This window comes from Odontesthes bonariensis, chromosome 16 (assembly GCF_027942865.1).
Source record: "Odontesthes bonariensis isolate fOdoBon6 chromosome 16, fOdoBon6.hap1, whole genome shotgun sequence".
In the NCBI taxonomy this organism is placed as follows: domain Eukaryota; kingdom Metazoa; phylum Chordata; class Actinopteri; order Atheriniformes; family Atherinopsidae; genus Odontesthes; species Odontesthes bonariensis.
The window spans coordinates 3,549,148-3,575,488 of record NC_134521.1 but is presented as its reverse complement, the minus strand read 5'-3'; the positions used below and the strand labels follow the sequence as shown (position 1 = coordinate 3,575,488).

The 26,341-nt window shown below is 41.5% G+C and overlaps 1 protein-coding gene across 1 annotated transcript in view; it reads right to left on the bottom strand.

The window, feature by feature from the left end:
- Positions 1-5,673: 5,673 nt before the first annotated feature.
- gtf2ird1 (GTF2I repeat domain containing 1) overlaps positions 5,674-26,341 on the bottom strand; it is a 61,626-nt gene continuing 40,958 nt past the window's right edge. Inside the window, exons 16-27 of the mRNA XM_075487412.1 lie at positions 25,173-25,253; positions 22,387-22,570; positions 22,177-22,238; positions 17,698-17,769; positions 16,851-17,118; positions 14,032-14,060; positions 13,873-13,920; positions 13,702-13,779; positions 9,558-9,750; positions 9,105-9,142; positions 8,910-9,019; positions 5,674-6,722 (exon numbers count right to left, since the gene is read on the bottom strand). Coding sequence (XP_075343527.1) covers positions 6,654-6,722; positions 8,910-9,019; positions 9,105-9,142; positions 9,558-9,750; positions 13,702-13,779; positions 13,873-13,920; positions 14,032-14,060; positions 16,851-17,118; positions 17,698-17,769; positions 22,177-22,238; positions 22,387-22,570; positions 25,173-25,253 — 1,232 coding nt within the window. The 3' untranslated portion in view covers positions 5,674-6,653. The remainder of the gene's footprint in view (positions 6,723-8,909; positions 9,020-9,104; positions 9,143-9,557; positions 9,751-13,701; positions 13,780-13,872; positions 13,921-14,031; positions 14,061-16,850; positions 17,119-17,697; positions 17,770-22,176; positions 22,239-22,386; positions 22,571-25,172; positions 25,254-26,341) is intronic.

Sequence of the window (26,341 nt, the reverse complement as noted above, 5' to 3'; positions counted from 1 at the left end):
TGCTTCTCCATGTTTAGTCTGGACTCTGGACTGGACCAGCTGACCTGAGTCCTTGGATCTAAGAGCTCTGCTGGCTTTATATTCTCTGAACATATCACAGATTGTAAACCATCAGCAGGCTTTTAAAATCTATTCTGTGACTGACTGGAAGCCAGAGTAAAGATTTTCACAATGATTAGAATGAACTTTCAAAACTGAAAAACACTCCACCACCACAGAACAACAGGATTCCAAGAATCCAAATAGTTTTAAGGCTGAAAATCAATCAGCCAACAGCTGGATGTTTTTGATTATTCAGTGTATGAATAATCAAAAAAGGAAACACTGCGACAGCTGGTGTGCGAATTCAAAATCGGTTCATATTTTTCACGAATAAGCGTTCACTTTTAACACACATTTTGTCTTTCTTCCATTTTATTCTCAAATTTATGGTTAATATTATGCTAGAGTCTTTTTGGACCAAACGGCTCTTGGTGTTAGTTGATTGAGAAAATGTATTCTCCAACTGGTGTTATCAGTGGACACTAACGCTAGCTCTGTGCATTTTTATCATTTTCTTGACGTGGCGCTTGAACAAATCGCTTCGTGCTGAACAAACATTTATTTGAAGTGGAAATGTTAAACGGAGAACATGACCACTGGCAAGGAATTTCACTTTGACTCGTGTCTTCATGGATCTTTAACCTTGAAAGCAGTGTTTTTTAGTTTAAAGTACCTGAGCGGCGAGTAAAGTTTATTAAAAGCACCGGAGAAATCAAATAACACGATCCCCGCTGTGCCGCCTGCTTCGCTCAGATAAGAGCGGGCCTGCCTGCAGGACTAATACCAACTGCACTCCACCAACGCCCAGCAGCACAATTTAACTAACGGAGGGAACCCGCCCACAATAGTCAACTCCAAGTCAGACCGTCCTTATAATGAAATATTCCCCAAATGAGGCGCTTCCATCCAGCCAACAGCCACTTCCCAACGTGGAAGCTCCTGTCAGACACAGCGGATAAGACGAGTAGGCACATGGAACATGAACAGCGCCAGGATTAGGACTGAGAGTAACACCAGAGGAGCTGAGCATCAGTCCTAAGATCAGACCTGTGGATCTGTGCAGCATATGGATTGACTACATGAAAGACTTAAAGGGACACTGTGTAATATATTAAGTCATTTATTAGCTCAAATCAACATATTCATTCATAAATTAGTCCTCATTGGTGTAAAATTATCCCTTATCCTCCTGAGAGAAGAATAAGTTGTCTGTATCTACATAGAGCGGGCGAGCTCTATGGAGGCCGCCATGTCCTTCCGGTCTATGAAAAACGACGAAGTGCCGAGAGGGACATACAGCACTTCGTCACGTTTGCACGCAGGTATAAACAGAGCCGGTCTACGCCATTAGACATTCTCTGGTATAAACCAGCCTGCACTTTTGTGCAGTTATGCCACGCCACAGGAGAAGGGATCCTCGTCGCCAAAAAAAAGCGAAAAAGAGAATTGAAAAGGCAACGTGAGCTTCTTGAATCTTGACGCATACCGCCTGCCGTAGTTCAACGCACATTTGAAAACGCGTGGCGCTAGAGAGCAAATTCATTCGACTTTGCAAAATAAAATTGCACCACTAGATGGGGGAAGAAATTACACAGTGTCCCTTTAAGACTCCGTGCTGCACACACGGGTAACTGGAATGCTTCAAATTCGACAACATGAATCTAATCGAATCAAATCAAATGTATTTGTATAGCACATTTCATGTACAAAACAATTCAAAGTGCTTCAAATAAAATACAAGAACAAGACATTAGACACAAGAATATTCCCATGAACTCAATGGAACAATGGAAGGCAAATCTAAGGACTAATTCATGTAATTCAAGTTAGCATCAAGTTAGCATCCACCACAAGGATTTGTTCTGTCCCTGCTGCTGTATGCCAGAACTGAGAAAGCCATCGACTCACTGATCCACCTGACCAGGATGTACAGTACCCAGGGGGCAAAGCAAAAAAACAGACACAGAGCGTTGTAAAAGGTTTGACACCAGAAATGATATCTAGGACCTTCAAGGATCACAACCTGGGTGGACAACCCGGTCAACTAGCTGCTGGAAAGCTACAGGGGGCCAAAGACCCTCTTTTTGGGACATGTTCCTGGCGGAATTATGTCAATGCATATATATAGGCACTACAATGGCATAAATAGTCACACACCTATAAAATTTGGCAGAGAGTATCCTGACACATAGGGGGAAGCAGGAAAAAAAGATTCTGGGGCTTGCTGCCACTCCATTTTAAGATATCACCCTCAACATCCCAAAAAAGACAAAAAAAGTACTGTTCGTCTGACAAATTCTCATGAAAGTTCATATTTTTCAGCGCTTTATGGTGAATATCTATGCCTAATATGTATATAGAAAACTTCCCTAATTAATAAGCTTCCATTTGAGTCCAAGATAGCCTTTCTATTTCAAAGATTGCACTTGCTGTTGCCAAAAGTCTTCTCTATATCCCAAATCGAGAATTGTACTGAAACTGAATTTCCAGTCAGTGTTCTACCAAATGGGGTTCAGTGCTGTTTCTTAATTTCTTCTTCTATCATTTGTGCAAATCAATGCCTCAGTGTTTATGAAAAAATATCCTATTTTGATAATGAAAGAAACAAAATTCTTGGCAGCAAAACATTTATTTTCATTTAAATTTTCATAAATTGAACATAAAATAATCATCTTCTTGGCCAGAACTAGAAAATAGGATTGTGATTAAAATAAATAAATAAATAAAAAGTAACCTGACATGTACATGTCCAAATTACAGCAGGTTTTAGTATGAGTATCTAGCTCTCTGATTCACTGCTGCTGTCACTGAACTCCAATGTGGCAGTGTTTAATCTGTTGCACCTGGTTGCCAGTCCCTGGCAACGGCACCCTGTGTAGCATGGAACTCCCTTCTTTGCCCAGGAACAGTTCTTCTGGCAGCCTTTGACACATCCACATGAGATTGTCTTGTTCATTGACATTGTAGAAGGGATGGGAACTGCTTTTCCATTATCCATAGACCATCTAAATTCTGTGCATAAGGGAATTTCTGGCTTGGAAATGTGGGCGCTCTTTCCAATGAGTGTCGCTAGAGCAGCGCTTTGCAGGTGCAGGAGAAATGCATCTCCTGTTGGGGGTAGTAGCTTTAACCCCTTAACGCCTGAATTTATATAGCTGTATATAAAAAAAATGTTTTGTGTGTGTTTTAGCCTTTAAGTAGATGGTAAATAATGCTGAGATTATTCATTTCACTTTTGCACAAAATAGAAATTTTGGTATGTTGCTTATTTGCAACAACAGGCATAATAGTCAATAATAAGATAACAACAACACAGTAATATAACAGTGAAAAAACAATGTTTTATTATTCACCCTTTTTTTTTTTTACATATTTATTTATATAAAGGTTCCTAGGTCCGTAGTGAATATGGACTAACCGGCATTAGGGGAATAAAGATGCTATCTCAGCTGGATGATTGCGTTTGTAGCATATATGCGACAATAAGCGTTAAGGGGTTAAAGAGTGTTGATCTGTTGTTCAGGAACTTGTATGCTCTCAGTTTGCCCAGATCTGAATCCTCAAAGTGATCTGCTGTGGCTGTATACACAGCCATGGTGAGGTCTGGCTGGTGAAGGAGGTCATCTGTTATGGCATCGGTTGGGTTCCCACCAAATTCTTCAGCATCAGAATCATGCTGCTCTTAAACCATGACTTCTTTCCAGTGAAATATGGGTAACTAGTTGTATCTCTGCCACTCAGACTGTGGACAAAGGGCATTGCACAACACTGTGAAGGTCCCAGTGCCACAACCCTTTCATGGATAGGCAGGTATGCATTCTGGGCTGTTCTCACCTCATCTCTTTTCCTGCTCAGCTGATTTAAGGCTGGGTCCACTGCACCCGTCACAACAGAAGTGTATGATCTGAGTGCCAGCAGGCACATCATTTAGCAGCAAGCTTTTGTGTCGCTCAGCAATGGTTCCAAATAGTTCACCTTTTTTAAAAGACCAGTGTCGTATGGCACACATAGCATCAACTACTACTGCTGTCCTTTTGCCATCTTGAAGCAGAATATGCTGCCCATAGCCTAAAAAACATCAATTTTTGCCATATTTTTTTATTATAATGTCACATAAATCAGGCCAGGAATGATTTATCAACAAATCCTTCTGTAAATATCTTCAGAATACTGCTGAGTGTATAACTGGAAAGTTTGGTGTTAGTAGGTGCTCCATAGGCTGAGATATTGATACTGGAAAAATACAAAAAAACTGATTTTGAGAAAACGGCATTTAAAGATTTAAATAGGGGAATTCATTTTGGTAAATTTGGGCGAAACGTACCGCTGCGATTAAACAAAATGTGATGAAATAAACATTTTAATTTATGTTTTTAAATGACACATATTGAAGGAGTAGACTGGCCCAAAATCTAAAAATTGACCACTGCATGAAAAATCCCTGTTTTTGTGTACAACTGAGTGAATTCTGCAGTTGAAGAGGAGAATCCAAACTGTATGTTGGCAGCTAAATACTCCCAAAATCCCTCTAATTTCTTCCTCTGTGGGCTAATTAAACATAATGATGTACCATAGTGGAATCTGTGAATGGTTTGTAAAAACAAAGAAACAAAAAAACTACAACAAAATCCATTTTCATGGTTATATACATACAGTAAAGTCAAATATAAGCACAGAGGTGGCTGGGCTGTCACTATCTCTCCGTCTCTCTCATCGTGATGGAACCATGTGGAAGTCATCCTGCATGTATTAAGCCTCCAAAGGATATAAATATATATAAATATATATATATATATATATATATATATATATACAGATAAGTATTGCTCAGCTTCATCTTGTTTATCTATTCATCCATTCATTCGAGCTGCTTTTACTTCTTGCAGTCTGCACTTTTTGTAGTAGCCTGCTTGTTGTCTCGTCTCAAATTGAATTCTATCGATATATAAAATTAGTTTTTATTTCAAAGTTTTATTTTCTTTTACCTTATCTATGATGTAGCCTGTAAACGAAATACATCAACATGGTTTTCATTGATTTAACTCAATCCAAATGATGATGATACCCTTTTTCAGGGTTTTTAGAAATGAACAATTTTTGCAATTATTTCATCTGCCTCGAGTGTCTCATTACAAAAGGTAAGAAGATGTATGAATTTATGGGATGTAAGTGAATACGATTGTGTGCATTAGTTCTTTGTGTTGAAATGTTGAAACATCTAAAACAGCATGTGTTTTGGGCTTGGAGGTAGGTTTAAGCTGGGGTAGAGAAAGGCAGGGTGGGGGTGGAGAAGTGTTGTTTTTATAGGCTTTTTTTTTCTTTTGCTTTCACACAGAGTAAAGGAAGCTGGGCTACATTCAGTTTACATGAAAAAGGCCTTTGTAAATAATGTCTGATTGACTGATAAAAGTTGTGGGAGTCGTCATTATTAAGAGTGCATCTGTTCGCTTTGAACACGGCGAGGTTAACGTCCTTCTTTTATATAGTCAATGATCTTGGCCAACATGTTCTTGAGAAGATAATTTATCAGGAAGGCTTGTTGGAGGAGTGAACTCGGGGATGAAGTGAGACGAAAGGCAGACGTGGGCTGAAGTTTCCTCCCTTCGGAATTAAAAACAAGCTCCAACAAAATCAAAGTGCAAGGCATCACATTTTATTTCAAAGGCCTAATTGGCGTTAAGGTACAGCATATTAAATATTGTTAGTCCAGAGACAGTTGTTGCAGAATAACATACCATTCTTTTCTTTACATGATACATTCAGGCTGACTTTAAAATGACATATTTTACACGTTTTTTAGGTTGCGGCGTCAACATAAAAAGTTTAACTGAGTGAATATCTTTCACCGCAGGTAGCTGCTGCTTCGCCAGCAGAAATTTCTTTAGTCGGCAAACTTTGACTCCATTTAGTCTCCTTGAAATTCTGATACCTGCTGTCAACAAACACCCAATTAAGACACGTAATAGCTGCAGTTAAATTTCAGCTGGTTATCTGTAGTTACTCAGTGACTAGTAGCATCTGGGTTAGTGTGGTGATAGTTCCTCAAAGAGCTGCTGTATAACAGAATATATTTTACATCCCTGCACATAATGTTATATTTCAATAAATATAATAAATAAAAAGTACAAATATCTGAATAATATGGAATCAGAGACCTTATCAAAGACATTTTCATCAGTAATACATTGCAGCTGAATCCGACGGCGTTGCTCAGTGGATGGACGCGTTGTAAATGCAAAAGGCAAAGAACATGACTGCTGTGATGTTTTAAGCTTTTGTAAAAAAAAAAAAAAAAAAAATATTATGGTCGAGATCAGCTTCAGAAGGCTAAAACAAAGAAATGCAAAACAAACAAACCGGTAGCCGTCCCGTCTGCGCTGAGCGGAGACAAGCCAAACATTTGCCCTGCAACGTTTTCCATCCGCTTACATTCTGCTGTTTCTTCAACACTCAGGCTCGTTCACGTCAGAGTCAAACCTGCAGCTCTTCATCGTCCGGGGGATTGGTTTAGTCTCAGCACGCTGATAAAATGTTAGTGTCTTTCACGGAAGAGTCGCACGCATCGACCAACTCCTCCTCGGTGTCCCTTTGCTGCGGTCCAGGCTCGGCCTTCAGTAGTTGACTTTCCCGGGAACCTGCACATTCACTCCGCTGTAGTCCACCATGTACATGGGCCACTGCTGCGGGGAGACAACCACAGAGGGTCATCAGACACGCTGCGGCACAGAAACGTTTGCCTCAAAACCACTTTTAAAATCAAGGTTTCAAATAACTGATCAAAAAGCAAACGCTCCGATGCGTTGGAAACAAACAAAGCGTCGACACTTTTAGCGATGAAAGCCTGAATTGAAGGGGAAATAGGAATATGAAAGAAAATACCAGCTTAACCTTGTAGCACCCAAGCATATGAAGAATCATTGCATCTTTTTGGGTGGGAATAAACCAATATTTTTGGAATTGGGCTATTTTTGATCATTTTAGGCAATGTTGTATATTTGCAACTGTGGGCTTTCCTGATTAATTTTGTAATAATACAAATTTGGAGACCTGACCTCCCATTAGCGCTGTGAAAGGTGGACAAAGCAGACCAAACGAGACCAGAACCAACTAGAACAGACCACCGCAAAGCAGAGTGACAACTGTCGGCACATAAAATGTAATGGAAAAAAATATTACACATGAATGTAAATAATGTATGTAAATTTAAAAAAAAATCAAATTATGTAATGTAAATAAAAATATAATGTAAATAAATAAAAAGCTTGTTGCATATCTGCAACTGTGGGTGCTACAAGGATAAATGTGCTTAAAGTGTGAACTAAATAAAAAAACAATGCCTGCATTTTACCCGATGCTACCGTAATATTCTTTATATCATTACTTATAAAAACACCTGCTCAAACTAAAATATTTACACCAACTGCAGGTCGGCTTCAGAACAACCTGATGTCCAAAGCCAATTACAGAGAAACAAACAAAAAAAAGTCATTTACGAAAACAGCATAAAGACAAAATCTTAAAACAGAGAATCTTTCAAAACATTTGTGTTATATATATATATATATATATATATATATATATAGTCTTATCGGGCGATATAGGTAGCCTAAGCAAACTGTGATGACTTTTACCTTGATATTTTAGCTCGGGTGTGGGCTGATGTACTTTGTCTGCCGTTAGGTGTGATTAAAACAGAAGAACGCCACTTTGCAGAAGCCTGTGCTAGGCAGTTTATGGAGGTCGCTAATCTGTGGGGGATAGTTGACAAAATCTGCTCTGTTGGAACAGACAGCGCTCCTAATATGGTGGCCGCAGGGAGGATACTGCGCGTGTGGCGCAACAGAGACGCACTGCACACAACGCTATCTCAACAGCAGCACCACCTGACAAGTGCTGAAAATGAGAAGTTGGCGAAGCTAGAGAAACTGCTGGAGCCATGCATGTGAATAAGCTGGTCTGCCCTAATGCTGCGTGTTCACCAAGAGCGACCTCGCTGGAGAAGCTTCGCTTGAGAATTTGCTTTAGTAGCTTTGGTAGCTCGTGACGTCACATTTAGAATGTTCAATTCTTAAAGGCCCCGCGGCTGTGCAGCACCCCCGCGGAAAAAAACATGAGGAAAGTGAGGGCAGGGACACGAATAAACGTGTTGTTATTTACAATTTGTTATACAAGATATACATCACGTTACAATTTATGTAAAACTACATTAGGTACACCTGAGAAGAGCAGGAATAGCAGAGGCAGCTGTGAAAATAAACTAAATTCGAAATAAAATCCGAAATAAAACTTAATTGCAGTGAGAAAGGTATGCGTGGGGTATCTACACTATTGTATTGAAGCACTCGACACGGCAATTGCAACAGTCTCAGGATTAAACGACTATTGTTTGGATAGGAACCAAAGTTTACACGTCTGTTTCCGCGAACCCCGCGGAATGCCGGACCCCTGAATGAGCCATTTTAATCTAGATTAATTTCAAGATTTCAGTGAGATTAATCTAGATTAAAAAAATTAATCTATGCCCACCACTGATATATATATATATATATATATATATATATATATATATATATATATATATATATATATATATATATATATATATATATATATGTGTGTGTGTTTAGATTTCTTTTGAAGCCAGCAGCACATTTTCAAAACTGTTAGAACAGAAGCAACAAACATTATGGATTCTGATTGTATTACAATGAATTGGACTCTAATTGGCTTAAATTGGACTGCGTCTGAGATGACATTTGTTGTGACTTGGCGCGATATAAATAAAACTGTATTGAATTGAGTTCAAAATGGAACATAATGCCATTGCAGCATATCACATGTATTCCTAAAGAATACAAAGGACGTACCATCACTGGAATCTGATTGGTTGAGATCCCCAGCTCAGAGGAGGCAGGTACCCGGCTGCTCTCCTGGACCCTCTTGCGTTTTCGCCGGTTAGTTGAAGCATCTGTTCCCACTGAAGACGACACGAAACAAAGGGTTTTTACTTTGAGGTAGCGTGCTTTATTCCAACAGAATGGAGGACCTTGGCCGGCACCCACCTGTGTTACAAGCCTGGCTGCAGATTTCTGCAAAAGGCCTGTGTGAGAGAAAATATGCTGAGTCATTTCCGGCGGGCACAACACTTGTTCTAATCGTGCAAGATTGTTTTTGGGTCTTTTTTCCATTTGAATTAGTCTGCTGATGCAGCTGCACTCATTTCATCCCTGAAAATAGTTTAAAGAAAATCCAAATTACAAAGAAAACACACAGAATTCTGCAGGGTTTGAGGTCTTTTGCCTCCATACTTTCATCATAGCTCGACTGCTTTAAAGCCTAAACATTGTTTGCTTTCCATATTATTTACATTTGCTGAGGAAGATTTATTCTGTGACATCTCAGAGGCTGGATTTAAATCCAAAGCATAAATAAACCGTAATGAGCTTAACTACTGAAATATACAGCGGTGACAGCTTCCAGCTTGCTTCTGAATATTCAGGTGTCTCAGCACTCACTGTAGCTGGCTCTTGACGTTGAATGCAATTTTATCTGCGGCTTGAAGGATTTTCTCCAGGCACACGATGTCGTAGGTGTTTGGGTTTCGGAAGGGGATATCATCTGGAAGACCGCTGACTTCTACAGACTCTGGACTGCTGCGGATTAGTTTGTACGGGACCACGACGGAGCGGTCCAAGCCCAGAGCCTCACCTAAACAAAAACAGCCAACACACACAGATGGTCTTTCTGTCAGAAAATAACAAGAACTAGAAGGAGCTGTTCCTGCGAAACAGCAGTGAGAATGCTTCTAAGCTGAATGGGGATAGCTGACCATGCTAAAAAAGCTGAAAATAGTTCAATTTTAGCAGTAAAAACTGTTGCTGAGGTATTGGTTGAAGGAATTTTGTGATTTTTGTGTACTACCAAACTTAACATTGGAGCTAGTCAGAGAATTTGAGAGGTTGATCTCGCTTCAAGGCTCATAGCTGAAATTCTGTAAATGTGAGCTCTTTAGTAGTTACATTGGCTGAAAGAGGACAAATGTTCCTACATTTTAAGGTATAATTAGTTTCTCTAAGTTAAACTGTATGAAAGTTTGAGGAATTTGTTTGAAAAAACTGAAAAATTTTAAACTTAGCACGCACTCAACTGTGTGCTCATTCATAAAAATCAAGAAGGAGCAAAATGTTCATGTGTTTGAAACTGTCATATTTCAAAATTGATTTGAACCAGGAACCCTCTTGGAACCACCAACAGGTATCCTTTGAATGGTGTTACAGTGTTTGTTGTCCCCTCTTTTCTGTCCTCTCTAACCCCAGCTGGGGGAGGCGGATGGCCGCCCTTCCTGGTTCTGGTTCTGCCAGAGGTTTCTTCCTGGTTCTGGTTCTGATGGCCGCCCTTCCTGGTTCTGGTTCTGGTTCTGCCAGAGGTTTCTTCCTGTTCAAAGGGAGCCGTTCCTCTCCACAGTCGCCTCAGGCACGCTCAGTATGAGAGATTGGACTGAAGACACGTTTCGGTGCAATCTGTTGGTTTCCTTAGCTAGGAAATTGTTTTTGAATTGGCTCTATATGAATGAATTGGATTATTTTGAAATTAATTATGATTACAATGAGTTGAATTCCAATTGGCTTGAATTGGACTTTATTATTTAAAGGGGAACTGCGGTATTTTCAACATTAAGCCTCTTTTCTGAGTCGTCTGCAATGTTTTAGAACCCCCCTCACCGTTTTTTCGATGTTTACTGCTCTCTCCGGTATTTGCCTAATTTTGATTCTTCTCAACCTGCTTCAGAATGGCAAGTCATGCGCATGTCCAAAAAGGTCCGTAAAAGCACCATAAACGTCCGTTTTCAAAATCATCAACTCACCGGAGTGGTTACTGGTGTGCACTGGTAATCCATATCAAATTTCGTTGCGAAAAGTTGCTTCTGTCGTGTTTTATTTGACATTTTGTAGTGGATGTTCGTTGATATTACTCCGATTACGTGCCGAAGGACAATGAACAATCGCCATCAATGGCGCCAACAAGTGGTGTGGAGTATAGCAAGTCAGATTCAACTGCTGAGCGGAAGTTTATCCACGGCTGTGGGCTGCCAAATAAAACACGACAGAAGCAACTTTTCGCCACGAAATTTGATATGGATTACCAGTGCACACCAGTAACCACTCCGGTGCACACCAGTAACCACTCCGGTGAGTTGATGATTTTGAAAATGGACAAAATTAGGCAAATACCGGAGACAGCAGTGAACATCAAAAAAGCGGTGAGGGGGGTTCTAAAACATTGCAGACGACTCAGAAAAGAGGCTTAATATGGAAAATACCGCAGTTCCCCTTTAAGTGCCTTGAGATGACATTTGTTGTATTTGGGGCTATATAAATGAAACTGAATTGAATTGGAACCACCACACCACCGTGCAGCCCTATTATAAACATGCTCTGGATTAATTTCACTCTTCTGAGCCTTGCTCGCATATCACATGCTGTAAGTCTTACGTCAACAGATGTCATCTGCTCACGTCCCAAAAGTAAAAACGCATCGCCTTGTGTTTCATTCATGACAAAGGGCAACGACTGCAGCATCTTGGTGCATATTTCTGATCCCAGTCAAGAGTGTCGTGATTTCCAGTGGCTTATTTAGTCAGGCTTGTTTAAATACACGATTTATTTATGGTGTATTTAAACAACACACCTATTTTCAGCTGCGTTTGAATAAAGCTCAAAACTTAATCACATTTTAACTATTGATTTTATATTGTTCTTATTTTCTTTTTTGTTTAAATTTAAATCATGCTTTTTATTTCTACTGTTTTAATGTCTCTGTAAAGCACTTTGAATCGCCCTGTAGTTGAATTGTGCTGCACAAATAAACTAGTCTTGCCTTATTTAGAAAAATGCCACCCTCAACACAGTGTTGACCTTTGAATCCCCGCCGTCTGAATTCTGTAAACACATTACGAATTTAATAATGTCTTCGTTGTAATATTTACTCCACCCGAAGACAAACTGCTTATCAGATAAGAAGCTGCATCATCACGCAAAAACTTTCTAAGTCCTTTTACAGTTCAACTTTTCTAACAAGTCATTTTGTCTTTCGCATACAGATTCATAATCAGAGCAGAAACTTCAGCTCAAAAGGACTCGATGCTGCAGCTAAATATTGTATGTAGAGTCTCGGAGAAAAATTCAAAGATCCAAAAACCCGTGAAGATTCAAAATGTGAAGTGTGAAAATGTCTCTTATCTGAAAACTGGGAACCCGGTGCAGAACTGAGGAATGTAAGAGCCATTTAAAGCCCAGTTGGACCACTTTCCCTCCTTACTGCTATCAACAAGATGTCAAATGTGTCTAAACTAATCCACTGTTAGTATCCTTCTCCTCTGTGTCTCACTGCGAATTACAGTATCGTCAGCAATACTCGAGGCTTTTTTATAGAATTCCTCTCATGCTGAATAAAAGAGGATTCTGTCTCACTCTTTAGTGTTTTCTTTTAGCCTTTCAGTGTTTCAGTAAGTCCTCTTTCTGTCTCAGTGATGGTTCATTTTATCGACTACTACAGAGTGTGCTCATTAATCATTGCAGCTGCTAGCGTTAGCATTGCTAACATGCTGTCATTGAACCTCTTTGATACCAGTCTGATCTGTGATCTCTGAGTAGGGATGGGAATCGAAAACCGGTTCTTGTTGAGAACCGGTTCCCAGTGTTTCAATTCCTTGGAATCATTTGGCGATTTTTGCAAACGATTCCCTTATCGATTCCAGTGGGCGCGAATGACGTCACCACGCAGCGTTGCGTGGCGAGTCCAGCGCAGCCAGCAGCCAACAGTAAACATGGCGCCCAAGCGGTACAAACGCTCGAAAGTTTGGTTACACATCCCTAAAAAAGACGACAACAGGGCAACTTGCAAAGTGAATATTTCACCAAAGAGAGGAAATACTACCAACATGCAATAACTATGAATGAATGATTAACGTTGGTGAATCTGAACCCAGCAACGTTAGCAACGTTAGCATGTCCTCGGCTAACACTGCAGGTAACTAACTAACAAACACTGCCTATCATGTTAGCACCATTTAGCCTCATTGTAAAAGCTGCTGTTAGTAACGGTTAAGGTTAAATGAATGCCTTCTCAGGCATTACATTTAGATGAAATCATGAGAGACAGAGCCTGACTGGCTCAGAGCCAGAGGCTGGTGGTACTACCCCCAGTTCACCTCTACCTCCAGCTTCTCCTTTCACCAGAGCAGGAAGAGTTCAATTACCCAGGCCAGGATAGACCAATGTGGACCTCAGCGTTGTTGGGTTTGTAAGGTCATGACTCGTGTTACTTCTAAACTAAACAAAGTTGATGCTAATCGAGCGGTTTGTTGTCCTTTTTCTCCAAATGAGAATCGATAAGGGAGCCGACAAAGAACCGAATCGTTAAGCAGAATCGAAAATGGAATTGGAATCGTAAAAATCTTATCAATTCCCATCCCTAACTCTGACCCTCCACCACCTCGCTCAACTGGGTCGAATGTTCGGCGCTCGGGTTCTAGTGAACGGACGAAGACCTCCACACGTAACTTATGTGACCAACACCGACCACACGTGAAGAGAAAACTGACCAACAGTAAATATCTTTCTGTCGTTGGCTACAGCTACAGCACTCCAGTCCGTTTACCGTATTTCTTGTTGAACAGTTCCTTGACTTGCTCTCGAAGGACCACTTTCTCCCCCATGCGGTTAATATCATCGTCATCTGTCGGGGGAAGAGCGGCAGTCAAGAGTCACGCCGACAAAAACGTTGCACACTGGTTAAATAGTTGATGTCATAAAAAACTTTTGTCCTCACCACTTATTGAGGCGTAGGCCTTCTTTAGTAAAGTGACCCGTCGAGGTGCTGATGAAGACAAAAAGATTCAATATTAACATTGCATGCTAGCGTAATCGGCCTCGTGGGCCACATGATGATGAATGAATTCGATATAACAATAAGGAATTCTGTTCAAACCTGGTTTTGGAATAAGTCCTTGAAATGGTCTGCAAACACAGAAGTGATATGAGCTGGTCAGGTTCAAATTACTTGAAAGGAGTAACAGTGAATCAGCTCACAGTGATCGTATTCAAAAACAAGAAACATTTCTTCCTGCCAGCAAGTCTACAAATTGGCTCTTTTGTCTTGACTTCATTATAACCACCCGTGCTCACAGAGGAAGCAACAACCGACTGTCAAAGGGCCAACGGCAGCTAGATATGCGCCTCACAAAAACCTGATTGCAGAACTTGTTGGACCCAGAGTTACCACAGATCATATTAGGAATGTTGCTGCTGTTGTTGGTGCAACCCCGGAGGAGAAAGCCACAGCTCTTTGTGGCAGTACTTACAACAAACTAATGGGATTCAGTGACTTGGACGATCCATCTTACGATGCTCCATGGACTGAGCGTGAGGAGCCATGGTACTTGCATTACTGAAACATCACCTGCCTCCTTGAGAATTACAGATAAGTACTGAAAACAGGAACCCAGCTATTTAACCCATTTAGGCCGGGAAAGCATTGCCGCATTTCTACCTTTAAAGCCAGGGGGCGCTGTTGCGTTATTCTACCTTTTAGGCCGGGAAAGCGTACACGTCTTTTTTTCCTGTATGTAGAAAACATGGCTGTTATGCTGGTTAACCTCATCCCAGCACTTCTGTCACCTGAACATCTGGTGGAAAAAGAAATTGGAGGAGTAAAACTAACCTGCAGAGACCTTCTGCACTACTTCAAAGTGAGTTTACGTTTTATACCCGGCACACTGAGTTTGTAAGAATCACACCTTGGGAAAATATATTTAAAAAGTATCTAATTGAAGTGTATTTTATTTGTGTTTTAACTTTTTTTTTATTGTAGTTCTAAATTGGAAGATTATTGTGATCTTGAAATATTAAAATAAATTTTATATATATATATATATATATATATATATATTTTTTGTCGCTCAAAGTCACACTCGCCGGTATATGCCCGCTAAAACGCAGTGGATTTATCGAGACTTTCAACCCCAGGTAGGCCAAGTATGGAGAAATGTAAGAAAACTAGAAGGAGCAGTTCCTGCGAAACAGCAGTGAGAATGCTTCTGAGCTGAATGAGGAGAGCTGACCATGCTAAAAAAGCTGAAAATAGTTCAATTTTAGCAGTAAAAACTGTTGCTGAGGTATTGGTTGAAGGAATTTTGTGATTTTTGTGTACTACCAAACTTAACATTGGAGCTAGTCAGAGAATTTGAGAGGTTGATCTCGGATCAAGGCTCATAGCTGAAATTCTGTAAATGTGAGCTCTTTAGTAGTTACATCGGCTGAAAGAGGACACATTTTCCGTCATTTTAAGGTATAATTTGTTTCTCTAAGTTAAACTGTATGAAAGTTTGAGGAATTTGTTTTAAAAAAACTGAAACATTTGAAACTGATCAGCACGCACTCAACTGTGTGCTCATTCATAAAAATCAAGAAGCAAAATGTTCATGTTTTTGAATATTTCATGTTTCAAAATTGGCTGAAGATTTGAATCAATCATCAATAACAAAGCTGTTTAAGAGCTGTAACACTTTTTTATTTACATTATTATCTATTTACATTAACAACCAGTAGGTGTCGCAATTCAATGTTATCAATGCTATCTTTTAAAGCTGCGGTCGGCAACTTTTTTTTAGTCATATTAGCTTGAACTGTCATGGGGTTCTGGAAGTAGAATATTAAATAGGCTGTTTAGGAAAAATAACAAAATCTGTAGCTCCCTCTGAAGCCTGTAATCGTGCTTGCAAAAACCGAGCGCTCCCGGCTGTTTTTAACCAATCAAGTTAGGGTGGAGGAATCCTACCTGTCAATCACAGCTTGTGCACACGCTGCTGAGCGTGAGTCTGCCCCAGCTTGTGTGCGCTCACACTGGTGTGAACTAGAGTATGGCAACCCGACCGAAGCCCGTCGGGCCGGGCCGGACTCGGACAAAAAATTAGAATGTCTTGTCGGACTCGGGTCGGGCTCGAAAGCAAGCAGACATCGTGAAAATGATAAACAGCCAGAGGACAGGTTTCAGACAGAAAAATCCGGCCCGAGCCAGGCTCTAGTGTGAACTCACGTGCACAACCTCGTCCACAGAGGGGGAGGGGTTTGGGGGGCGATTCGGAACTTGTTAGAGGTTGGGGGAGGGACCTGAAAGTTGTGTCAGTTCGAATTTTCCGACTTTAGACTCGCAATTTTGAAAACCTGCCGACGGCAGCTTTAAAGTCTTTTTTTTTTTTTTTTTTTTGGGAACGTTGGCAAGGCGGCAGTGTGAGTGTGCTAAGGCGGCCGGCTTGACTATAATGCACTGCGGGAAACACTGGTGTCTCTAGCTGAAAGCACGCAGGAGTAGTTAGGTTGGAAAGAGGGAGATGATTTGGAAGAGCTGAAAGCAGTTTCCATTCATTTGAATGATGGGAAAATTTGAATAAAAGTTGAATATCTTAAAGTGTAAAAGTTAAAGACACCAAAAATGATAGCAGGAATCTGCTGAAAGAGAAATAGCTGAAAGTATGCAGGAGTAGTTAGGTGCAGAAAACTGGCGGAATAATAACAATAAAGAGAAACAGGAACTTAATAGTGAGAACGCCTTAAAGCATTCGCACAATAAAAGTATCTGAAGAAAATTGGTGCAAAACAACCCTTATACAGGAAAAAAAAAGACGTGTACGCTTTCCCCGGCCTTAATGGTAGAATAACGCAACAGCGCCCCCGGCTTTAAAGGTAGAAATGCGGCAATGCTTTCCCGGCCTAAATGGGTTAAGTGATCATGTGACCTGGGTTCTGCACCTGGTGATGGTGAAGTTGATTTTGTCAGCGACAGCCAGGATTCTCTCCAGGTTCTGGGAGCCGAAGGTACAGGGCTTCCTGAAGGGGATGCCGGGCGGAAGGCCCTCGATGATGACCGAGTCTGGGTTGTTCTTGATCCTCTTGTAAGGCACTTGGACGGGGTACTTGATGCCCAATGCCTCCCCATACTTCCTGTTGAACAGATCTTGGACCTGCTCTCGCAGCGTGTTGGCCAGGTCGATCCTGGACAGTTTGGACTCCATGCACTCTGGAGACAGGAAGCGGAGGATTTCAACATTCTCGCAATGCAATTTTATTTGTAGAGCACAACTCATACACAAGGCAATTCAAAGTGCTTCACAGCTAAATAAAATCACAAGAAGGCAATAAAATCATTAAAACAAAATAAATAAAAATAAAAATAATAATAAAAAAGTTTTAATAATAATAATAATAAAAAAAAAATAATAATAAAAAATTTAGAAATTAAAAATAAAAACATTAAAATAATCATTAATTAATTAATTTAAAAGTGAAGTGCAGATAAAATACTTTCAGTTGTCATATGCACAGCTAAACAGAACTGTTTTCAGCCTGGATTTAGACATTGTCAGAGTTGAGGCCTGTCTCACATCTTCTGGAAGACTTAGTATCCTAAGATTGTTCCAGATTTTAGGACCAATTATCAATGCCACACACTGCCAAAACTTTAACACCGTTTAGTTTTAGACGTGAGAGCAATAAATGCAGGTTTATAAACGCATGGTTGATGGTTTAAATAGATAAACAGCTTCAAATCTAAGCCTCAAAGCAGCAGCTGAAGATGAAGGCTGGAACATGAATGTACCTGAGAATCCAGGTCGCTTGGATATAGCTGCAGTGTCCTCGGTTACTGGTGCTGCGTCCTTGGCATCCAACTCTGTGTGAAAACAATTCAATGATGAACTTTTTGGTTTTTGTCAGCTCTTCGCATTTGCCGAACGCAACAAACTTTCAGAGTTGCCTCTAGTTCCAGCTGCAGAGCTTTATTACAGATTAAAAGTAGAGAGAGCTGCAGGAAATCACTGCTATAGTTTCATTTTTTCATTTAAAAATACAGCACGAACTGAATCTAAACTCGCACATAAAAAAAAATCATCATTAAAGCTGCATTATGAACCTCTACATGGCTGAATTCTCTGAGGTCAGTGAACATCCTACAACCACATCCATCTATTTTTGATAATCGAGTCATCACCAATGGACTTTTTCCTTAGTTAGCAGTTGCTGATATGAAAGGGAAAACAAATTACACAATTATTTTACTAATCCATGTCTACGGTTGCCATCTGCCAAAAAAAAGCAACATTATTCATTTTCTTAATACCTTTTTATAGGAGTTTTTTTTTTCTTACATCCAGTTATAACATAGGTACAATATATTGCCAGAGGTATTCACCCACCCACCCAAATAATTAAATTCAGGTGTTCCAATCACCTCCATGGCCACAGGTGTATAAATTCAAGCACCTACTGTACGCATGCAGACTGCTTCTACAAACAGTTGTGAAAGAATGAGTCGCTCTCAGGAGCTCAGTGAATTCCAGCCTGGTGCCGTGATTGGATGCCGCCTGTGCCACGAGTCCAGTCATGACATTTCCTCGCTACTAAATATTCCACAGTCAACTGTCAGCGCTGTTATTAGAAAGTGGAAGCGATTGGGAACGACAGCAACTCAGCCACAAAGTGGTAGGGCCCATCCATCCATCCATTATCTGCCGCTGGTCCGGGGATCGGGTCGCGGGGGCAGCAGCTTGAGCAGAGCGACCCAGACGTCCCTGTCCCCGGCCACTTCCTCCAGCTCTTCTGGGGGGACCCCGAGGCGTTCCCAGGCCACCCGAGAGACATAGTCTCTCCAACGTGTCCTGGGTCTTCCCCGGGGCCTCCTCCCAGTGGGACGGGCACGGAACACCTCACCGGGGAGGCGTCCAGGAGGCATCCTAACCAGATGCCCGAGCCACCTCATCTGACTCCTCTCGATGCGGAGGAGCAGCGGTTCTACTCCGAGCCCCTCCCGGATGACCGAGCTTCTCACCCTATCTCTAAGGGAGAGCCCAGACACCCTGCGGAGGAAACTCATTTCGGCCGCTTGTATTCGCGATCTCGTTCTCTCGGTCACTACCCACAGCTCGTGACCATAGGTGAGGGTAGGAACATAGATTGACCGGTAAATCGAGAGCTTCGCCTTCTGGCTCAGCTCCTTCTTCACCACGACGGGCCGGTGCAGAGCCCGCATCACTGCAGACGCCGCACCGATCCGTCTGTCAATCTCCTGCTCCATTCGTCCCTCACTCGTGAACAAGACCCCGAGATACTTGAACTCCTCCACTTGGGGAAGGATCTCATTCCCGACCCGGAGAGGGCGTTCCACCCTTTTCCGTGGCAGGGCCATGGGCATAAAAGGACAGAGCGGGCTCAGCGGATGCTGAGGCGCATAGTGCTCAGAGGTCGCCAACTTTCTGCCGTCGATCGCTACAGACCTCCAAACTTCACGCTGCCTTCAGATTAGCTCAAGAACAGTACGTAGACAGCTTCATGGAATGGGTTTCCATGGCCGAGCAGCTGCATCCAAGCCATACATCACCAAGTGCAATGCAAAGCGTCGGATGCAGCGGTGTAAAGAACGCCGCAGCTGGACTCCAGAGCAGTGGAGACGCCTTCTCTGGAGTGACGAATCACGCTTCTCCATCTGGCAATCTGGTGGACGAGTCTGGGTTTGGCGGCTGCCTGGAGAACAGTACTGCATTGTGGCAAGTGTAAAGTTTGGTGGAGGGGGGATTATGGTGGGGGGTTGTTTTTCAGGAGCTGAGCTTGGCCCCTGAGTTCCAGTGAAAGGAACTCTGAATGCTTCATCATACCAAGAGATTTTGGACAATTTCATGCTCCCAACTTTGTGGAAACAGTCTAGGAATGGCCCCTTGATGTTCGAACATGACTGCGCACCAGTGCACAAAGCAAGGTCCATAAAGACATGAGCGAGTTTGGTGTGGAAGAACTTGACTGGCCTGAACAGAGTCCTGACCTCAAACCCGATAGAGCACCTTTGGGATGAATCAGAGCAGAGACTGCGAGCCAGGCCTTCTGTCCAACATCAGTGTCTGACCTCACAAATGCGCTTCTGGAAGAATGGTCAAAAAATTGCCACAAACGCACTCCTAAACCTTGTGGAAAGCTTGCCCAGAAGAGTTGAAGCTGTTATAGCTGCTAATGGTGGGCCGAGGTCATATTAAACCCTCTGGATTAAGAATGGGATGTCACTTAAGTTCATATGCGTGCAAAGGCAGATTAGCGAATACTTTCAGTAATATAGTGCATCTCTCAAATCCCAAAACAATTTCACTTCTCTGCATCACTCTATAGTGGACACTAATGTTTTGTCTCTCAGGGCCTTCTGTGAAGAACTTACTTTCAGCAATATTCATAAAGAGGTACATATAAGAACCATTGAGAAAGGAACAGCATTTTTTTCACCATCTAAAACAACTCAAAGCTCAAAGTTTCATAGCGGTTGGAGCTTGGGTTATACTGTGGATACTTAAATGGTGTCACTTTTGAATCAGACAACTGATTCCTCTGTACCTGGTGATATGGACTGTAAAGCAGGACCCAGTCCACATAACTAACTGGTGCGGATGTGATGCGATGTAATGATCCACAATAACCACAATGAAATATTTGGAGTTCAAGTTGTTTTTAGAAAAAAATGTTTTTTTAAATAAATCACTTCTCCCCTCCTGAGTAGCTTTTAGTGGTTCTCAGGTAATGCTGGTCAGCCCAAACTTTTGCATTCTTCTGTAATTTTGCAAATAGGAAGCTTCGTAAATAGTTCAGAAATACGCCACCGTGAGCACGATTAAATCTACACTCTGTGACTTCTGATACTCCTAAAACAAATACAAAGAGGACATAATTAGAAAGCTGCAAGCAGCTGTATGCGGGACCGAGATATGCGTATGTTGGGGCACGCGCTGGACGGCGTAGTCGCGCAGCTCTGCCCACATGCACGATACCCCCTGCGTACATACGAGCACATAATAACCCCAATGTGGAGAGTTTTTGAAAATTTCTAGGGGGCGCCATTGAGCCATTTTGCTCCGCCCACACACGATACCCTTTACATATGTACGAGGTTGTCAGGATGGACGTTTGTGCCAAGTTTCATGACCTTGCGATGATGATAAGGCTTTCAAATCACAAACGCCATCACACGATTTTCACCGTCTAGCCACGCCTTTTGAGTTTTGAAAAACTTGCCCAATGATTTTTCCCCCCATGTCTTAAGAGTAACCTGGCCAAGTTTGAAGTTTGTAGCATTAAATCTGTAGGAGTTCGATCAAATGCGAGGTGTGGAAAAAACAATACGTTCCAGCCCCCAGCAGGGGGCGCTATAGGTGGATCTCACTATGTTATATGTACGCGTTCAGGCTGGGTCCAGCATTCCCCGTATGAAGTTTGGGACAGATTGGATAATGTTTGTGGGAGTTATAAGCAACTTAATTTTTTGTTGCGAGTGATGGCGAGTCATTGAACTTTGAGGCATCGCCACGCCCTTTAGGTTTTGAAAAAGTTGCCCAAGGAATTTTTCCCCCCATGTCTTAAGAGTAACCTGGCAGGTGGTGCTTGCAAAATTCGGTCCCTAATTACCCTAGTTACCCTGATACATGCTGATATAAAATCAGAGGACAAAAAGAACATAGATTTTCCCTTATGGGTGTTATAAATTCAGGGGTTGTGCTCAGTGCAACAGTGTGAGGAAAAAGTTAAAGGTAAATTACATCTACTCATATAATTTACATGATTTAATGTCCCTGCAGTCTATCTCATGTTGGGAAAGCATCACATTTGTTTTCACAGAGAAGGAGTGAACATAAAGGCTCCATCAGCAGTAGGAAAATGGACTATATGACAAATTTCAACTACATCATCGAAGTTTCAGGGCACTGAGAAGGTTACTCTGCCACAGGGAGGGGGTGGCAACATGATAAAAAACCGTAATAGAAGCCAAGTTTATTGGATTTTTCATTTACTAACTTTATCCCTAAAGGGTCTAGGCGATGAGAATCCGTGGCACGATATGCTCAAAGGAGCTTTGAGACGTTTTATCTTCTAGTCATGATATACTCGAGATAAACAGCTCCCAGATACACAGATCTCCTCCACACATCCAAGGTGGAGAACGATCTACTTAAGATCATTGTTGCATATAACCTCATTTCACAGTATTGCAGACAAAGATACAGTTTTTCCTATGATGGTACATTAGATTTTAAATGTGAAAGAGACATACCTGCATCGCAGACAGGAATGGAAGGCATCTCTTGTTTTACTTGTTCAGCTAAGAGCTCGGGCCTGAAGACAAACGAGTGATCACAAATCACTGAGGAGATTGCTCAGTTAAAATGAAGTTTCAATGAAGTACAGTTGATAAAAAGAAGCAAACGTACACTTCAAACTTTAAAGCTTAAGAGTGCACATTACATTCTGTATGCGCTCCCACCTTTTGATAACAAACTGGATCTGACCGCTGGCAGCAATGATCTTGTGTAGTTTGGCCGCTCCGAAACAGTTGGGCCTTCGGATGGAGATTCCTTCCGGCAGCCCGGTCACATACAGATCCTCTGGGTACATCTGGAATTTGGAGTACGGCACCTTGGCTGGTTCAGGAAGGCCCAGAGCTTCGGCTGCACAGCAACATCGAAATTAAAACCTGGGTATTGTTTAGAGCCGTTTGGCCTCATTTCCATGAGTAACCAGAACTTTACGTGAAATAAAACCGCTGCAACCTGGGAACGAGATCTCACTGAACAGAAGCTAGACGGGCTCAAAAGATTTCAAACAGTCACACAATCAACAAAATCGAAATGAAATGTAAACGATGAACATCCAATTCAAGGCAAGAGTGACTTCTTGGAGCGATTGTACTTGCTCTAGTTTAGGCACACACTAGTTTTCTAGTCCAATGCAAGAATATTACATTGATGGAACATTGCTCACGTTTGAACCTAAAATAAAGTGCCGGTACCCATTGGTCCTTTCTTTTTTGGTCCTTTGCTCTCTCTGTCATGAGTAGAAAATACTATTTTATATGTAAAAGTTAAGTCTTAGCATCACAGTTTTAGCATTGCTTCATTGTGTGAAGTTTAAAAATGAGTAGGGCTGGGCAACGATTAAAATTTTTAATCTAATTTATCACATGATTTCCCTGATTAACGCGTTTGTACGCAGAATCCAAACATTTATTCAAAAGTAGTGTATAGCCTTTAGCATTTAGCTTTATTTTAAATGTGCTGCCATATGAATGAAAGTGCCATAACATTTGTTGTGCAAACACACTTTTAACATCAGCATCTTTCTGTAGTTTTTCTGTAGAAGCCTCGCTCCACTGTCTGTTTCCTTGAATGACTTGCTGCTATCAGTTGTGTGTTTTGCCTTTAAGTGATATTTTAGACTGGAACTACTACGCTGAGAAGACAATTCAACTTGGCTGTAAATGCAGGAGTTTGTTTAAAATAAATTTTAAAAAAGGGCCGGTTAGCTCCGTGAGCTTCACACCTGTAGCGGTGATGTTACCTGCTAGTTTATCTTTATTTTATTACTCCATGCTTCGTGGTGTTTGCTGTAACTGCGTGAATGTGATGCATTCAACAGACTTTTACAATAATAAAACCTGCGTTAATGCGTGATAAAATATTTATCTGCGTTAAATAATTAACAAGTTAACGCGATAATAACGAGTTAACTCTCCCAGCCCTAAAAATTATACTTAACCCATAAGAACCCACCGTGGCACATGTGGCACACGCCTTTTAAATTTTCTAGAAAATTCCATGAAAAACTTTATCCTTGATTTCAACTCATGCATTGCCAGAGTGACCCATACTTAACATCCTGGTTGGTCATGTGACAGGTCATGTGATTTAGTCTTCCCATAATAACATTTCCAAGATGTCTGTGTGCCAGGTTACCGCTACGGGCAGAGCTAGCTAAATTTAAAATCGCTTGTTTTTGGTTGCTAAAGGAAAGATTCAAACCATTTAAACCATTTAACACCCATTGACACATCTTTGACACTAGTGTTATTTTGAGAAAAATGTCAGAAATGTGTTCTATATAGTCTGTTTAGTCTGTTTTATGTCCCCCATAATTTTCCTTGATGGAGAAATTATCCAGGTTCTTAACGCCCAGTGTGACAGTGGGGGGTGGTATTTTGAAAAAAATGTCAGAAATGTGTTCTCTGTGGTCTATTTAGTCTGTGTTATGACCCCCTTAATTTTCATTTAAGTAGAAATGGGTCCGGGTTCTCATGGGTTAAATACCCTAAAAGAATAACCAACCAATGAGAGATATAAAACTAGAAATCTTGACATTTTAAACAATCTTTGTGGTTACTGAAGTGTAGATTTCAGAGGTGCACCATGAAGTCCAATGTTCAGTCTGCAGTCGACCCTTTTCAAAATGATGAAGATGCACACTCAATGTTTAAGTGTTTACATTTCTAAGGGGGGGGGGGGGTTAAGTGTGGATGATGTGATGAGACTGTTTGGTAAAAGAGCTCAAAGTTGTTGGTGTGCAGCAGTGAGCAGGTGTGTCTGATTCAGTGTGCGAGAGCAGAGCTCCAAGAATAGAGAATCAATCAAGTTTTATTGTGGAATGTGTGTGAGACGCTACTATGAAGTGACTGCGTTGGACTTCACATGCCAAAAAAGTACGGCTCTGTCACCCATGCTGCAGTAACTGATTTATCCAGAATCTGACCATCGCTGTCATTCAGTATAAATGTTCACTATAACCAGCAGTTTGAGCGTGGTTATCTGCATCTCCAAATAGAAATAATAGAGCTGCTGGCTTAATTACTGTACAACCTCATCAATCTCATCCCCAGACTCCTTTGTCACACACCTTTATTGCCCTACTACAAACCACACAGCTCGGTGGTAATCCACTGAACTAAAGGCCGTGACATACCGCCCTCTTTCACAACATTATTGCATTCCTTTCTCCTTAGATAAATTCAGTCATTAAATACAGATCCATCCTCTCCGTGATCTACAGTTTGCTACATTTTTGGCTCGACAGATTCATGCTGATGTGTTAAATCATTGAAAATCTTAAATGTTACATCGTCAATATTAAATTAAGACTTCAATTTCAAATGACTGTACACTGGTTCAGGGTGTGTACAAGTGGGGGAGATCAAAGTCTCACTGCGAAATGAATGGGCCAAGCTTAACTTTCTGCCCTCCTGTGAATGAGGATTAAGCTCCATCACCGCAGGTGGCTTACCATACTTAATGCTGAAGAGGCTCTCCACTTGTCTCCGAAGCTGAAGAATCATTTCACCAATGTCCTCCACCAGACTCCCAGCTGAACGAGTCAAGCAAAAGAAAAAGTTTGCATCAAGGCACCCAAAGTGAGTTGCTGCATGCCAGAGAGGTAAAGCAGCTTCCCACCTGTGAACATTATTGCTTCTCCAATCACCAACTTTATTTTGATCGATTTAAGCTGCTCTACACTGACCCTTTCAATGGCAAACTGAATGCGTCATTTATAGGTAAGAGTACAGCGTGGTGCATTCGTCCCTAGGGATGGGAATTGATAAGATTTTTACGATTCCAATTCCATTTTCCATTCTGCTTAACGATTCGGTTCTTTGTCGGTTCCCTTATCGATTCTCATTTGGAGAAAAAGGACAACAAACCGCTCGATTAGCATCAACTTTGTTTAGTTTAGAAGTAACACGAGTCATGACCTCACAAACCCAACAACGGTGAGGTCCACATTGGTCTATCCTGGCCTGGGTAATTTAACTCTTCCCTGCTCTGGTGAAAGGAGAAGCTGGAGGTAGAGGTGAACTGGGGGTAGTACCACCAGCCTCTGGCTCTGAGCCAGTCAGGCTCTGTCTCTCATGATTTCATCTAAATGTAATGCCTGAGAAGGCATTCATTTAACCTTAACCGTTACTAACAGCAGCTTTTACAATCAGGCAAATGGTGCTAACATGATAGGCAGTGTTTGTTAGTTAGTTACCTGCAGTGTTAGCCGAGGACATGCTAACGTTGCTAACGTTGCTAACGTTGCTGGGTTCAGATTCACCGACGTTAGTCATTCATTCATAGTTATTGCATGTTGGTAGTATTTCCTCCCTTTGATGAAATATTCACTTTGCCGTCTTTTTTAGGGATGTGTAACCAAACTTTCGAGCGTTTGTACCGCTTGGGCGCCATGTTTACTGTTGACTGCGCTGGACTGGACGTCATTCTCGCCCACTGGAACCGATAAGGGAATCGTTTGCAAAAATCGCCAAACGATTCCAAGGAATTGAAACACTGGGAACCGGTTCTCAACAAGAACCGGTTCTCGATTCCCATCCCTATTCGTCCCTGGACGTCATAACAAATGGATGTGGGACAGGGGGATGCTGAATGTGCATAAAATGGGACTTTGAATGGTGT